Source organism: Catharus ustulatus, chromosome 6 (assembly GCF_009819885.2).
Source record: "Catharus ustulatus isolate bCatUst1 chromosome 6, bCatUst1.pri.v2, whole genome shotgun sequence".
NCBI classification, from domain to species: domain Eukaryota; kingdom Metazoa; phylum Chordata; class Aves; order Passeriformes; family Turdidae; genus Catharus; species Catharus ustulatus.
Window position 1 is genome coordinate 22,498,901 of NC_046226.1, and position 17,687 is coordinate 22,516,587.

The 17,687-nt window shown below is 39.2% G+C and overlaps 1 protein-coding gene across 2 annotated transcripts in view; it reads left to right on the forward strand.

The window, feature by feature from the left end:
• Positions 1–17,687, forward strand: part of SPTLC2 (serine palmitoyltransferase long chain base subunit 2) — a 77,272-nt gene extending 59,585 nt beyond the window's left edge. The window contains exons 10-13 of one of the 2 annotated variants that reach the window (XR_004418214.2): positions 4,436–4,571; positions 6,566–6,695; positions 11,676–13,577; positions 14,901–17,687. Coding sequence is in view for 1 of the 2 variants with exons in the window: in XM_033062610.2 (XP_032918501.1) it covers positions 4,436–4,571; positions 6,566–6,695; positions 11,676–11,795 (386 nt within the window). In the remaining variant the exon portion in view is untranslated. Of the gene's footprint in view, positions 1–4,435; positions 4,572–6,565; positions 6,696–11,675 lie in introns of both variants that reach the window. The other variant, XM_033062610.2, reaches the window with a different exon arrangement.

Consider the following 17,687-nt stretch of genomic DNA (forward strand, 5'->3'; position numbering starts at 1 on the left):
TTCAGTTTTCATTATGTGATCAAGCAAATTAGAACATTTTTTAGCAGAGAATTATGTAAGAACTTGTGGAGATATAGTCTGACAGTAGCATACTGCCTCTTGGAAGACTCAGTGTGTGTCTAACAGAAAGTAGGTTTCGTTAACAAGATTGTCAGGTGCATACTAAAGATGTTTTAAATAATATTAGATCCATAAGGCACCTTTAAGATTGTTTGTGCAAAAGTTGCTTTCAGTCTCTGAAGAAGAAGGTACTTGACCAACTAAGTGCTTATGGGGATTATGGGAGCTCTGGGTGCATGCATACACAGGATGGGTAAGGAGGGGACCAGGGTGGGTCATTTAATCAAACCGCCCTGCTCAAGAAGGGTCAGCCTAGAGCACTTTGCGCAGGATTGTATCCAGACATTTCTGTAATATCTCCAGTGACAAAGACTCCACAGCCTCTCTGGGCAACCTGTTACAGTGTTCAGTCACCTGCACAATAAAGAATTTCTTCCTCATATTCAGGTGGAATTTTCTGTACGTCAGTTTCTGCCTATTGCCCCATGTCCTACTCCTTGGCACCACCAAGAAGAGCCTGGATCCTTCCTCTTGGTGCCCTCCCTTCAGATACTTGTGTACATTGACAAGGTTCCCACTCAGTTGTCTCTTCTCAAGGCTGAACAGGCCCAGTTCCCCCAGCCTTTCCTCATGAGACAGATGCTCCAGTCCCTTCACCATCTTTGTTGCCCTCCCCAGGACCCACTCCAGGGGTTCCAGTTCCAGTCTCTCTTGGACTGAGGAGCCCAGAACTGGACACAGCACAGCAGCTGTGGCCTCAGCAGGGCTGAGTAGAGGGGTAGGATCATCTCCCTTGACCTGCTGGGCATGCTCTTCCTAATGCACCCCCAGGACACTGCTGGCCTTCCTGACCATGAGGAAGGGCAACACTGCTAGTGGCATGTGACCTTTACTTCTGATACAATGGCAGCATGTTCTTGGGGACATCTATTTGCACTTTAGACTAAATGATGCTCAGGCTACTACAAGCAAGGAAGGTTTTTACTAAATTTTAAGAGCAATCTTGATATTACTGCAGTAAACTTGCAAAAGGCTATAGAAGCACAGGAAAAGTTATTAGTTATCCTGTAATTTCAATGTTGCTCTGTCAGTAGCTAGTTTAATCCATTTACTGGACCCATGAGGGACTTGAGATGAGTTGACCTGATAAACAGTTCTAGTTTTTTTAACCTTTTGAAGAACTCACTTCCAGTAATCATCCATTTCTTCCCCCTTTCCTTCCTTTGCTGAAGGTCATCACATTCCAGTTGCCTAGATGAAAGGATGTTACCAGAATCATTGCACAACTTCTATGCAAGAACAATTGGCAGGGTGGTGTCTGATCTGACCTTTTTTTATGTGGTCTTAAAAATGCAGCTGCATACTGCCAAAAAACCCAATTGCTGGAGAATTCATACAGTCCTGGCAATTTTTCTAGGCCTACAGTTGAGCAGTTGTGGACAAAGCTCTAACCTTCAGGAGATACTTGGGCTGGGAAGGGATTTAAAGGTCCTGTTTGAGTGCTCAAGCACTGTGTGGGTTGCAAGTAGGATTAGCAATAACACCTACTCACTGCTGTTTCCAGCACTGCTTGGTTTGTCTTTGTGGTCCCAAAAAACATGGTGGAACTGTACTAGCAGGTAACAGCCTGCTACACCAGTGTGTACCAATGAGGCTGAACCAGTAAATGTTAGTAGAGCCGAACACTGGATATGTGGTTGTTGCATAATATTGCAAACCTTATTCAGTTAGCATGTGGAATCACTCTTCTAAGTGTAGGATTTTATAGTGGAATAGGAGACTAAACATGGTGAATTATGGAGAAGAGTACTTGCACAGAATGCAGGGAGAAAGGCAAGCAGAGGACAAGGAACCTGTGCTCAATTTTTGTTTGATTCCTGGTGCTTTGTTTCACCCACAACTACAGTTCTCTTCAGATGGTACATGGTGGGTAGTGAGCCATTGGGTAGAGATGCCACTGAATATGTTTTCAAGTTCTTGGTAATATTGTAGCCACAAGTTTTTAAAGAATTAATAATTGCATTAAATTACTTGATGGCTCTAGATTGAAGTAAAAGCCAATAGACTTTTGAGACCCACAAACCTGAAGAAGGCAACATATTCCAAATCTGTCAGTTGCTTTTAGTAAGTGATTGCATCTCTGTAGTGAACTGAAAGACTGAATCGTGAGACTTGTGTACATGGCAAAGCATGCTTCAATCTATAAGGACAAATCTAGAGTCATAACTTTTAATTGGGAGGAGTTTAGGGAAGACTGTGAAGCAGTTCCCAACTACAAATTAAGATTGTTCTTTAATCTTTAGTCTGGAAGGCTCCCAACAACATGGAAAAGAGTGTGAATGTATAGAGGGGAAAAACATTAAGGTGATGAAATTCCTTCTGTTTCAACACTGTGAACCCATGCTTTATGGGAACACAGAAAACAACTGTGTATGGCAAAAGCTGCATTCCTTGTCCTGGGAGAGGGGCTGATCACAGCAGCTGTGTATGTTACCTTACTACTCCATACTGGCGAAATCTGATTTGTATTTTGATGCAATTTTGCATCACTGACTTGACATATCAGAAGTTGTTGCATTTCTGTGCGTATGTGCAGATGCAGCTTTCTCAGAAGATACCAAAATAGCTTTTTTCCTGTGTATAGTTTGCTGTGGACACTTGTGTATTTATTGATTGCCTCTATATTAGAAATGCAAGTAGTGGCTTTTTGCTGACTATTTTTATATCTTGCAGTAAGCCTGGTTCTTTTATTTTTATTTTTATTGAGTTTGTTTCTTCTTTTCAACTTCATTTTGCAGTCTGGGCTATTTTAAATGACCAAATAATTGGTTTGAAGACATAAGAGAAAGCTGGGTCTGCAGTAGAGGATCTGATCTGATGTGAATAAATTAAAAGTTTAGTTTCATAACTAAACATTTGTGTTTTACTGAAATCTTACTGCTTTTTGGGGAAGAGGAATTAAGCTTCTGGAGAAACTCTGGGGGAGAAAATGTTAAGAAATAATGCTGTTAATGGAGAAGAAGAGATGTCTTAAGTGGTAGTTAGTGCTATTAAAAATACCAGCTTCTACCCACTAATGATAGGCAAGTTTTGCAAACTTAACAGGTTTCACCTTTTTTTCTTATGCTATGCCTTTGATGGGATTTTGCTTTTGATTGCCTGATTGTGGGTGGAATGTCTGATACTCTTGGCAACAAATAGTACATAGGTTCTTAAAATTACTTTTGTTCTGGCCTGGAGCAGAGCTGTGTGGGTGTTGGATGTTTATTTGAGACCTGGCATTCCTGTTAGTTAATCACCTTATGTTATCTACAGCTTTAAAGGAAGATGATTAATGTCTAGCAGCCACCTTCACTGTGTGGCATAGATCTGCATGCTGTACATTTAAGGGTTCAGTTTATGAATCAACCACCTGGGCAAGGCAGTGTTTGGGTAACCAGGTATCCAAAAATATACTTTGTGAACCAGAGAAAAGTGAGTTGTTACTTATTATAGTCTCATCAATGGCATAGTGCTTAATCTCTTAAGCACATTAGAGTATTAGTTGTTCAGAAATGTATTATGATCTGCCTAAGTGACATGATGTGAACCTTTTTCTGAGCAATACAGGAATGTAGTGCAGTGTGCTAGGCTAGAATCTAATTTACTGATAAATAGGTTGTTCTATGCATATATCTGAACATCTGAAATATTTAAGTTGTACAACCTGTCTAATGTCCTTTGTACTATTTTTTACGAATATCAAAGAATCCCTGTGGAAATGGCTGAACGCATAAATTGGCTGCTGCCACTTAAGTGAAGTGAGCTGGATTATTAGAAGTAATCGGTTTAATTTAAACCCAGCTCATTTTAACTGGAAAAGGTTAGGGAGCAGCCACATGAAAGTTCAGCAAAGAGATCTGAAGAGAAAAGCAGTAATTTACAATAATGCAGGCAAGCAGGATAAAATATGGTGAACCACACCAGCTGATTCAATAGGTTTTCCATTTATTATTTGAAGTGTAAGCAAACTCTTCTTCAAGATGCAGTTACTAGTGAATTCTGATAAAGCTTTGAATCTTGTTTAAAAGAAGGTAACTACCTTTTTTTGCCAAGTACCTCTTGATTGAAAGAAAACCTGATATGGGAAAACTAGGCAATGGTTGGACTGATAATTGTGCCTTTCCTGGTCCATTCAGACTTGTCAGAAAATGCATGATTAATCTTGGTTACATGAAAGAGAAGAAACTGCAAATCCCAATTTGCATTTATTTATAACGCTTCCATAAGCACAAACAGGACATTAATGTCTCGTACTTTAGTTTGAGGTCTGTATTGGAGTTATGGATGTGACTTAGAACCATTGAATTCAGTCTCACCTTCAATTCTTTTCTAGGGAGAGCACGTGTGCAACAGCTAGCAGAGAACACGAGATATTTCAGGAGACGACTGAAAGAGATGGGCTTTATCATCTATGGAAATGAAGATTCCCCTGTTGTGCCTCTGATGCTGTACATGCCAGCAAAAATTGGGTACGTTTGACAGCATAACTTCTTACCCATCTTCTTTAAAGCTAGGTTGGTGTAAGAATATGAAGAGTTTTCTAAATATAAGAAAGTATTAGTTTGATTTTTGCTTTTATGGTCATTACTGCGTCTTATAAAATATGGAAACTTTGAGAAAATCTAAGCTTGTAGCATCCAGAAAGCACTTCAGGGAAGCAATTTTGCTTCTTGTGTCATGTTTTAAAGGCTGAGTTGTGTGTTTCCATTATATTTATGTGTAAAGTGTATAAATTTGCTAAAGAGGAGCGTAAATTAATATTAAAAGCCACTAGAGGAAGTCTTTCAACTAGCTCCTGGACCAGAAGGAGCTGGTTTTCATTGATGAACTTTGAAAATTGGAAAAGGAAAAACAATGGGGCAAGGCATGATGGGACACAACAACATGTATTTAATGAATCACAAGTTTTTAAGAGGTCTAGATATTATCAATCAGGTATTGGTATTGTAAATACTGAAACAACTGTAGCTCATGGGTTTATAAGTGCTTACCGATTTGTGGGATGCTGTGTGGATAATTAAGGCTAAAATTCTGCAAGGAGGATATATAAAGTATATATTGAAAATGTTTTCAACATAAACAAAAACCTGATTTCAAGGACTGCTTGGCTTTGATCGCTACTGTTCAGGGTCTGTATATTGCACTGCTCAATCAACACTTTCAAATTTGGAAAACATAATTTCATTTTAAGCTGTACTGAACATCTCTAGTTCTTGAACATCTGAGTTTGACTAGCTCAGGCTTCAGTCTGGCACTTTTTATGAAGCTAGATACAGTCGTTCTCCACCCTTCTCAGTGTAACAAAATTTTAAAAGGCCTGTTACCTTTATGGATGCTGCAGACTACACCTCTAGCACACAGTAGCAGCTGTTTCCACTGCCCAGCTTCTCTACCAGTCAATCTTTTCCTTGGGAACGTACATGGAAATATTTATTAGCTGAGCAGTTGGACCAGTATCTTACTTAAAATGAGCAAGAACAGAGAGCTCTGATGAGAGTTGGCCCTTAGGATCTGCATTGGTTTTACTTGATCCTTTCTTTGTCCCTTGTAGCCTGTTGTTAAAATAGTTTGAAAGTACTAAATGAATACAAAAAAGTATACAAAATCAAGTGTATCGGGATGCACCTATTGAATAAGGAAAATAATTGTGGCAGAAAATTTAATGACCTCGTGAAAGAATGTTATTATATGTCCTTGTAAACCTCGTAAGTTCATTGCTATTTCTCACAACAAGGTCAGTTCAAAAAGGATTAACCATTTCCTGTGGCCTACAGAAACACCCCCAACTGCACTGCCATTACAGATCTGATCGAGATCTTTGTACCTCTCATTGTATAAGTCACAGCCACTTTCTTTAATCTCCTTAAGAATTTGTTTTGTTGAAGACAATGTGTGGCAGTTGTATGATATTTTTGCACCTTCCTTACATATATTAGGTATCATATCAGATTATCTCAATTTACTGTGGTGATTCAGTGGTTCTTGTGATACTTATAAAGTGGTACATTCTGTGATGCAATAATGTACTTTAATCAAATTAAATTCATAAACACAAAACATCTTAAAATTGCAGAAACATCCATTTCAGGGCATTGCAGCATGAGGGATTCCTTGTGTAGTCAAACTTCTGAGCCAAAATCACTCTTTCCTATTGGAAACATTTCCAAGCTTAAGTTACAAATGCTTTTAGAAACAGCCTGCTAAAAGACCAGTCTCTGCCACATATAATCTTTCATCTTTGTTAAAACTTAATACGCTGAAACCGTTTGAGAAGGACCACCTTGGGACTGAATTTTTAAAAGGCTTTTGTGATCAGGCATTTCTGCCAAAGCAGTGGAAGCTCCAAACTGTGATCTGACAGCCTTGCCTCAACAAAAGCCTGTATGGGTTACCATTCTGGGTCCTTCTTGCTCCTGCTCTGCCAGCACTGGAATAATTGTGACACTCTTGTTCTCTCTGGCAGTGCGTTTGGGCGTGAGATGCTGAAGCGGAACATCGGTGTTGTGGTTGTGGGCTTCCCTGCCACCCCCATCATCGAGTCCAGAGCCAGATTCTGTTTGTCTGCAGCTCATACCAAAGAGATGCTTGATACAGTAAGTGTTTCATCTTCCTTCTTTCGTCTTCCTTCTGCTCATGCCTGCTAATAAACAGAACAATTGTCTGGGTTTTGTACACTGCTTCAATATTTGGTACACAACATAGTTGAACCTAATCTTCAAAGCCCTTTGCAGTAGAGCTGGCAGTGACTCCTTCTCTTTCCTTGCTTCAGCAGTGCAGAATGGCTGCTTAGAATAAATCTCAGGACTTTTCTTGTCCTATTTTAAAAGGAGACAGTCTCATTCCTATGAGACAATGCTTTTTACTTTCTTTAAAGGCTATACCTTGCTTTGAACTGGTTAGAAGGAAACATTTTGCATCTTCTGACCCTAGATGCTAATGACAAGAAAAAAAATAAGAGGGCCTGAGAACCTCCAAAATACTAGTATTCCTCTCAAAAGGAAGCCCATGATTACTAGTGAAAATTTTTCTTCCAGAGATTACTATTCCTGTTCTTATTTAAAGTTTCAGAGCACTGTATCTTAAATGAACCTCTCCTAGCAAGTCTATACCACATGCAATGCCTTACTTACTTTTACCAGCACTTGCAGAGTGAATGGAGGTCCCCTCGAAGGAGGCCTTGCATCACAGTTAGGAGATGCTGCCTTCAGAAAGTAAGGATGGTGGTTACTTTCTGACTAACAGAATTGAAAGAGGATTATATAGATGTCTGACTATTCTTAGTGTGTCTTGGTGTGGTAGCTACATTCAATTTTGAGTCTTTTGAATAATCTTTTTTGATGGAACTATGTACTATGGGCTGTCTTGGGCTTTTTCCCCACTTTGAGGGTCTGTGACTCAGAATATAAACTAGGTTGAGTCATGAATTTGAACTTCATGAGAGTAGACTCTGTCATATTCAGAGACCTACTTGAAAGAATCACATAGGATACAGTCCAAAGAGCAGAGGTGTCCAGGACAGCTAATTGATTTTTCCTCCCCACTCCTTCCCTGAAGAATGATCTATCCTGACTTAAAGGAGAGTGAATGTGGTGGGAAGCCTGCATGGATGAACAAACCAACATAAATATATCATAAAAGTGTGTAAGAGGTGCAAGCACAAACAGGTGACCAAGGAAGAACAGAGACACAATCCTGAGCATGCAGGGATGAGGTCAGGAAAACCAAAGCCCACCTGAAACTCGGTCTATCAAAGGACATCAAATGCAGCAAGCAGAGCTTTTATGGGACATTAATAGCAAAATAGAGAAAATATGGAGGACTGCTGCTAATGGAACAGGGAGTCAGGTGAGAAATGCATGCGAGAGGCAAAGGTACTCAGTGCTTTTTTTGTCTCAGTCTACTGGTGAGGCTTAGGAATCCTGAGACCATGAGATTAGAGGAAAAGTATGGAGCAGTAAAGACGTAGCTTTGGTGTTAAGGAGGCTCCAATAAGGGAGCATTTAAACAAAATCAACATGCACAAGTCCATGGGACCTGATGAGCTGCATCCACAAGTGTTGGCTGTCGCTGCAAGGCCTCTCTTGATTATCATCTTAGGAGGAAGAGTTGCTGGTGGTTGGGGGAGGTTCCTGAGGACTGGAAGAGAGAGCAAATATCACCTTCTTCTTGAAGAAGGGCAAAAAAGTATGAGGAACTGCAGGATGAAAAGCTTTGCCTTTATCTTGAGAAGATTGTGAAGAAAAATAATCTTGAAACTAATTTTGAACATTTTGTGGACAAGGTGATTGGGAGTAGTCACGGAGTTAGGAAGTGGAAATCATGCCCAATGTCCAAATACGATCACGTGGTAACACTTCAATATGTGAACAGCAAATAGGATATCTAACAGATATTTACTAATGTTTTGCTAAAAAAAATAGACTCAACCTTTTCACACTTGACTGCTGCAGAACTTACATAAAAATCAACAGCTTAAAATTACATGCTTTTTAAATTTAAATTCTGTTAAAAAAATACTAAGGCAGTATGTGGTGTGAGCAGTTTCATAATGTATGTATAGTGTCATTGAATAGTATCAACCTGCTGTACTTGCTGCTCCTGAGTTATTTCTGCCTTGTGAGAGATTCCCCAATGTAACATTCCAACAACAGACGGCTTAAGGAATTCCTTCTCAGCTACTTATCCTGCTACTCTTCCCTTAATTATTTCAGTTTAGTTGTTTCTGTTCCAAATAAAGGTTTTGAACCAGTATGTTCAGAGAAGACCCTCTCCTTTGCTTCCTTTTTCCCTGTATAAAATAAATAGTATCAGACTTGGCTCAGAGCATGCCAATAGACCTGAGTACATTAACACAAATGAGGGAGCAGTAACTTCTGGACAGGTGGGCATGGAGTGGGGATGAATGGATAAGAAGGGAAGAAGGAAAATAAAACTGAAGTCTCTGAAATGATATTGCTGCAAATTAAGCTAAAACTGTACAAACTTGATGTAGTACCTGAGCAATCGTGCAATTTAACAGTTGGTTAGGTTCTTGGTCTTCCCTTTTAGTGACTATCTGGGGCCTTTGCCATAATAAGGTGCTTTTGTAGGGTCTGTGTAGGTACCACATTTGCTCTCTTGCAAAATTATTTTTATTACTCTGCTTTAAAAACCTCTTTTCCTGTAAATTCTTTCTGCATTTTCCAAAAAAAGTTTCAAATTTTGTGCATTTAGCATAAGACTCATTGCTAGAGTACGTCTTTAAGTGTTAAATGTACTAAATTGAGGAAATGCTTGTTCAATATATTAGAGCTTGTCTGCTAAGAAAATTAATCCAGAACAAAATGAGGTGTGAATTTTGAAGTGAATGAAGAAATCCTGATTTAGCTCGGTATGTGAAGGCTTTTTTCCAAGTAAGTGTAACCCCCTTTATGGTTTAAAATAGCTACATGCTCAGAACCCAGAACACTGGCAAGAGGAGTTAATAAGGAGCAAGTCTTTGTGTCAGTGACTTTGTCCTGTGTTTCTTGGGATGCAGTGAAAAGGGATTGATTTCATGCAGCTAATTGTTAAGGCAGACCTCACGTCTAATCCCTCTGCTAACTGTGGCAACAATATGCAGGAGCAGGAAGAAGTAAAATGAATGGATTTGGGGAGAGCTGGCAAACAGCTTCTTCAAGTCACTGACAGAGAGGATAACTTGCTATCCCATCTGTGTATTCATGGATGCTAACCAGGGCTCTTCTGGTATTTTTTGAAACAAAACTTATCCAGGTTTGAAGCATAAGGAAGAGAAGCTTGCAAATAGTGATATTTGTAATGCTTCCTTGTTCTTATTAAATACACCCACATGATGAGGAACAGTTCTTAGTTAAAATTTTAACTGTTTTATGTAAATAAAACTTCCTTGCCTAAAAATATTTGGCTTAGGATCAGAGTGGAGTCCCTCATAACCTGCATCGCTGTGGGCTGTGCTTTCTTTTCAGTGATGAAAAATATATTACACTCTCCTAAAGTCAGAGTACACCAATGCCATTTCCTTTGTAGTCTTTGCTGGTCACATGGCCCTTTTTGTTTTAAATTAATAAAATCCTAAATCTGCATTCAAGAATAACAGTTAACATACTCTTTCAACAGAAATTCAGTTTTAAATTGCTTCCATATGGGATTTTTACTTAAAGCTCTGGCAGACTGTGCCCACACTTTTTGTTTTGTTTTGTTTTTACTGAGATCCAACTTCTGGGTTTGTCGTTCCCCCAGATTTTAGAGTGCAGAGGTTTTTGCTGCCAGATATAACAAGCATGAAGGGCCATTGTTTAAAGAAACAAAAACTTGAACTATCCATCTAGGAAGAAAAAACATGTAGAGCTATTAACCCCCATCTGCCAACTGTCCTCAAGAGACAAGCATTTGACCCAGATTGGAGCATTAATGTTGAATTAGTGACATTCTGAAGCAATGCTGAATGTACCTATCTTAATAAATTTACAATTCAAAGCAGCAAAGAATGCCAACCTTTGAATTCAAAAACATCACATTGGACTTGGAAGTGATCTTCTGAATTAATTTTTGTCACTTGCCTGTATAAAATAACTAGCGTCATGTTTTATCACAGATTTGTCTGCAGCAACTGATTTATTTTGCACTTTGCTCTAGGAGCGTTCTGTAGAGAAATGAAGTTTAGGATTTGGCTTTTAACAGACCCTATTATGTGTGGACCAGTGTCTTATCAGAGATTGCAACATAATGGAAGTATGATTAACTGAGCTGGGACTTCCCTCATTTCTTACGCAAGCAGATGTTTGATCTCTGGTAAACTTCATAATATTTGAGTTCAGGTCAAAATGGTGAAAGGCTGTGCTAATTCAGTAGCAGTGTCTGGGTCATCAGTTGCTTGAGTGCTGCCTTTGTGACAACCTCAGTGGGACCTACTTTCCAAGGACAAAATGCTTAGAGTCCTACCCAGAATAACTTTTTATTTTTCTTTCCTTAGATTGTCTGGCAAAAATCTCCTGTGCCATGTTATTTATGAGACATAGCTTGCATTTCTATTTGTATGTGGGCAATGCAAATTAACCAAATGTAGATATAACAAATGCATCTATAGAACTTGTTAGCTCACTATTGTAGTTTGCTGTTTTGCAACTTAAAAAATACAGTGGATCAGGTTTGTTAACATAGGTTGTTTTCAAACTGAATGATGCATAAGGAAGAGTGAAACCTTAAACAAAAGATTCATCTTTTTTCTATTTCAGCTTCATTACCTCCAGGAAGGGAAGAACATTATTCTGTTTCTCTATCTATGAATAGTCATGGGGTTTGCTGGATATTGTGATCCTGTTCTGAAACTGGAGTAGTCAGGTGGACGCATAGGTACTCTCAGTTAAGTGACTAGCGCTGTTTATGTGGTCTCTAAATTTCTGAACGCTAAAATTAAAAAAAATCCTACGCACTTCTGAAGATACTGGCTTCTAGCACAGTAAAATCTCAAGTAAAATGGCTGTCAGAGTAGTCTGCAATAGTATGCATAAAGGAAGATGTGCAGATAACTTGCATCTGTCTCCTCTGCTGATCTACTGTGGTCTCTTTGTCAGGCTTTAAAAGAAATCAATGAAGTTGGGGACCTTTTACAACTGAAATATTCCCGTCGCCGTTTGGTACCTCTGTTGGACCGGCCGTTTGATGAGACAACGTATGAAGAAACAGAAGACTGAACTCCCTCCACGTGCCTCAGTGGGAGGGACACCCCATGGGACACTCCGTGGCACACAGGCCACAACATCCGCGAACAACACACTTCTGACTGCTTAGTATAAGAGACATTTCCTCACAATACTGAAGTGGCCACATCAGCTCTAAATGGCATTTTGTAAATAGGGAGAGGAGAAAAAAATTCTTTGATTCCTGTGTCTTCAGGGTCTGGCCCTAGAGGTGCTTGGCTTTATTTTTTTCTTGTTGCTTTTTTTTAATTTATTTGTCTCAATGAATTCAGAGCAACCCAAGCTGGCTGTGGCTGATCAGTTCAGACTTTGTATGCACCATTAGCCTCCCAAATGCTGGCTGAGATGTTGTGAGCATGTGTGACGCTGGCATGGCAGCATTTTCAGTGTCACTGCTAGGTGTCTGATCTTCACAATAAGGAATGAACTGACCTGTCTGTTTCTGGAGACTTCCTAGAGAAACCGTTGATTGCTAACTTTGACATATTTTAACAAGATGGGTAATCAACCAAAGTTGTTTTTTTTCATTTGCAGTTACTTATGTTTAAAACTTGAATTTAGCCTTTTTAAAATAAATGTGTTGTTGACATGTCACTGACAGGACCATTGTTCCAAAATATTATTTAGTTTTGTAAGCCACAGGCAGAACAACTTCTGGAACTGTAGCCTCTTTTCCTTCCAGTCCAGTATGGATACCAGATTGTCTCCTGGTTGTGACACTAATTGTCTCTTTGATAGAGGGTAAGTGATGGAGAGGGGATTGTTTTGTTTTTAATACTTCTGTTTAAAAAAAAGAAAATATACGGGTGTTGTGTGTGTTGCTTTCTCATATTCAGATTAGTTTCTCTTTCTTTAGAATTATCATAAAGTCATGAATAAGTCAGCAAGTCCTAGAAGGATGCTCTTGGGTTTAAACAAACTAGAGCAAGTCTTGTACTTAGTGTTAAGACTAAGCCTCCTCAATAAGCAGGCCTGTACAAGGGATGAGTATTAGGACACCCATCTATTTCATGCAGATCTGTGAAAGACTGCTGCCCTTTGCTGTGCTAACTCACTGTTTCTTGTCATCTGTGAGGTTCTTCACTGCCCTGTCACACATATGGACAGCTTGAATCTTGTAGTCATACATTACATTTTGGCTGGTCAGCAAAGTCCCCATTGGCAGCTGCATGTCCATAGACCTTCCCTGAAGAGAGAGAATGTCCTCACAATTCTATTTAGTTTCATATCTTTATTCTTTTGTACTTCTGTTACTGATCAACGCTGCTCAAATGACTGTTGGCTGAGCCAGTTGCTGTTTGGAGTCTTCATTTGCAAGTTTCATTCTGTCCCTCTGTTTCAAATAGATGCCTTTGCTCTAACACACCTTAGAACTGGTCTGCTAATTAGTCTTTACATCTTGAATTCTTTCAGTGAACAGAATGGATCAACAAAAAGGTACCAAAAATTTTAAATATGAGTCAATTGCAGTATAGTTTGTTTCTGTATTTTATGTTTAGACATACACAATTTCTGCAGAGATAGTAAAATGTTAACATTGTGTCAATTGAGTTGGGCCAGCTCTTCAGTTAGAGTTAGCAAAATACTTTTTGCAGGTTACTGAGATTTTAGAAACAGATTTATCATCATAATACTAAAGCAGAGAGCAACTCAAAGCTCTTTGTGTGGTGCTGAAAAAAATTTTCATTCTTTTAAAGTTCTTTAATGTTCACTCTGCAACTAACAGGGAGGGAGTGTCTTGGCCACTGGAACCAAGCAGTTCTGCAAATACATGTGGTGAGTTAAAGCAGAATTGTCTTCTGTTTTATAGACTATATAACTTCATGCATTTATAGATCTTGCTACATTTTAATGTAATGGAACTTCAAAACACTGGCTCATTTTTTACCATTGAATTTCAGAAATTTAATTATATGAGAACAACTGAAATTGACTGTTTGAAAATAGGTCCAGATAACTATTTCTGTCTTAGTCCATTAATGTTGTTTGGCTCTTCTTCTGGAGCTGAGCGAGTGCAGAGTCCGAGAAGTCTGTATGTGCGTCTTGGATAGCTAGGAAATAATCTCACATGTTCAGCCAGAGTGAATAAACAGCAGTTAGCTGAGCTTACTTTCTCGCCTGTGTTCTGCCCAGGACTAGCTCTAACATTCCAGCAGATTACCTGCTTTCTGACTTCAAGAAGCTTTACCTCCAAGAATTGTTGACTTTTTTTCTCTCTGGATTGTACTAGGGAACCAGAGGAGGTTAGTACAAGAACCCCTGACTTCAGCCCTGATCCTATTAACTTGATCATGAAGTGGTTTAAGAGCAGACAAAACTGACCAAGGTAGAGGCTTGGATCAGTAGATAGCTGTTTTTAAGCATTCACAAATGTACAGTGTGTTTGCCTGCTGTGTAGTCAAGTCAGTTTGGAAACTGTGATGTATTAAGTTAGAAATGAGTTATCATAGATTCTACACGTGTTGAATCTTAACCTTGTCTCTGGTAATCGGTTTTAGAGCAGCTTGTCTTTGGAAGGGAGAAAATCTTCATAATATAGATAAATCCTGTATAATACTTCAGAAATGGTCAGTGTTTAAAAATTACTAGTGTCCCTTTGGTTTCTGGTTGCACCTGTTGAGGAAATTGTGTTCAAGCTTCTGCCTTTTAGTGTCTTTCTGCTGTGTCACACTGTCTGCATATAACTTTGAATTTGGGTTTCAAAGACACTTGAGAAATAATTCTGGCAGTTAGCATTTGCAAACTGCTTGGTTACATTTCAGCCTTGTCATGTCCTTTTTGGGAAGCAAATCCCCCCACTCTGAGGCATTTTGTTCAAGAGAGACTGTTTTGCCAAAGTCTGGTAAAAATAATGAAACCTGTTGAAACTGCTTCTGAAAGAGTAAGAGTTACAAGTCCAAGATTTCACACTTCTAATTTAGTGATTCACTGAGCTTGAAAGCCAAGAAAACCATTTTGCATCTACTAAAACAATTCAAATAAGGGCTTGCGCTAGGCAACCCTACAGCATGTATGCTGTCACGGTATGTGTAGGATGGATTGCTGCTTTGATATTTATGTACTGACCAGAAATCTGTCTCCTTTTTCTCCTGGCAGTAGAAATGAATGAAAGAACCAAACTTGAGAGATCACAAAGGAAGAAAAGCTGCTTAAGAAATAAAACTTCATTCCCTGCCAACTTTTCAGAGACATTCTAATTGAAAATGACTCCTGGTATTTCTTAAGAGATGCAAAATTGAAAAGAAAATGAAGGCTGCTTTTGAACAAAGGATTTTTGCCCAGTACTGTATATTGGCTAAACTTACTCATAAATATACAATAGTTACCTTCCCAGTACCTCTCTGAAGAACTAAGCAATCAAGGTTTTGCCTCTGTTGAGCAGAGTGAAGAGTTTAGAACCATTAGTGTTTTTAAGGCTAATGGCCATATTCTTTCACTTGTAAGAAAATTGAGAAGCTCCTATTACTGAGCATCAGCAAAGAGTGGGAGATCTGCTTCTTGTTAGAAACTGGCCTTCCTAAGTAGATCTTTGTCTTAAGGAACCTGATTCATAATTTTTCTTTCGTTCTTAGGCAGAGAAGAAACCAATTTTTTTTGTGTCTGAATATTCAGGACCTTCATTTTTGTTTTTTACATTACAAACTTTTGTATAGTATGTATATGATTTATTTAACTCTTTAGTTGCTGTATCTTTCCCCTTCTTAGTAGCATCCTTAATGAACAGTTCTGGTTCTTGAGTTACGGGTGTAGTATGCTTCTGCTTCAGGCAAAGACTCAGGAGCGAGTTGACCAAACATCTGAAGGAATTGCAGTATCTATGCTCCTCTTGCTAAGAGTGCAGATGTGGTACTCACCTTCAAAAAGAACAGGCAAGGGAAGTGTGCCCATCTTTGATGTGTGGATAAAGGACTGATACAGCAGAGATGGAGAAAAGGGGTAGTCAATCATTGCTTATCTTCAGCTTTACAGGGATCTTTCACATGTACTTGAACAAGTATCCCTAAATCAGGAATGCAGCTTTCAGTGCCTGAATGGACACTCCTCTAAAACCTTTCCACACCAAGTAAATACTGCTTCTCCTTCTGTGTAAATTTTGAATTCTTTACCTCTGAAAAGCATTTGGCTCACAGCTGTTTGCTTGTTCAGAAGCCATGTTATCCATTCGGGAGCTCATAGGAGAGGTTGGAGGAAAGCATGAGCATGATTCTTCATTTCACCTAAGAGAACACCTTGCAGCACTGGATATGGAGCACCATGCATGAGCCCCCTTGCTGCATCACAGAGAAGGAAACTTGAGGAGATGTATCCCAATATACAATGCTCAGTCAATGTATACAGTTTATATATATTATTTTTACAGTTTATATTCAGCCTATGAAAGTGTCGAGCAAGCTGGGATCTGTGGGGATAGCACCTTCTGCATGGAGATTTGAGGCACCTGCAGTCTGTTCAGCACTAGTGAAGTGCTGAGCTGTTTAGGAATGCTTAGTATGACCCCTCAGCAGGTGCATTGTTGGCTTTGGTGCTGGACCTGACACCCAAGTGGCATTGGACCGCTATTTAGGAAAAGCACGAGCCATTTGACCTGCATAACCCTAACATGGTTTTAAAAGAAAAAAACCAAATCCATTGCCATCCTGATGGCTTTATATTCCTGTAAACATTCCCAGCCTTTCAGTTGCTCACCTGTTCAAGGGTTCAGACGTAATACTAGAGCACAAACATAAAGTGTTTGTGTGAAATACTGTGCTTTACCTTTCACTAAAAAGAGAAGCATTTGTTGCAAACATTGGAGCTGTTGTGCTTATATCCCTAAAAGGGGTTGGGTGAAAGCAGATAATGACTGTGGCGTGTGTTGAAGGCCTTAAACTGTGATTCTTAGTGTGAAGAATTAAAATTAAGACTGACCTTGAAGAATGCAGTGGATTTTAACCCACAGAAGAATACTTGGTGCTCTTAGTGAAGCAGTATGTATTGCTGTTTTCTTGGGAGGGAGAGGTTCAAAACTCAATTTGTGCGTGACCCTGGCTAGCAGCTGTTTATAGAGATGTCTGTACGTGGGAGCCAAAAGTAGTGCAGTTCTCTGCACTCTGCTCCTGTGTAGCTTTCATAGGTCCTGTGTAGTTCCATCAGTCACTTGTTCCTGGGCTGCTGGAAGTGGGAGATTTACTGAGACTGTCAGGGACTTCAGAACCAGTGGTAGCTAGCAAACTCATTTCCTCAACGGTAGGTGAACAGGTCTCACAGCAATATGCCAAGGGTTGGTGCCATTCCAAAAATACCCACGGTGAGGTGAAACATGCACCAAAACATCTGACCTTTGTGAACCTTTTTTTGTTTTTGCCAAAGCTCATCCTATCCAGACAGTATTTCTGCTACCCCCTAATGGTATATTAAGCTTAATGCAACTCTAGCCTCCCAATATTAAGTTCAGACCCATCTGAGAGAGAACTGAGGAATGCTGGAGCCTGAGGCTTTAGGCTAGTAGCCCCAAAGCCAATGGTGGCCCACATTTCCACAAGCCCTGGGCAGAATTACCAAGTCACAGCACTTCATCTTAAATTGCACTGTATTCTTATGCCTCCGTGTTGCTATAATGTACATATATATTGGAATTTTTTGTAGATAAGACATTTTAGATAAAATTTTTAAATGGGCTCCCCCCCAAAATATTTTATGCCAGATGTCTAATTTTTTTTACACTTGTGATTAACATGAATATGGATGCTCTGTGGGCAGGGAAAAAGATAAATGGATGGTACATTGGCTTTAAAAAGGTAACAATGCATGTTTAAAAAAAAACACTGGAGAAAAAAAATGCTTGGAAAAAAAATTCATTCAAATATATTCTATGTTCTGCATAATAAAGACTTTGAAAAAAACACG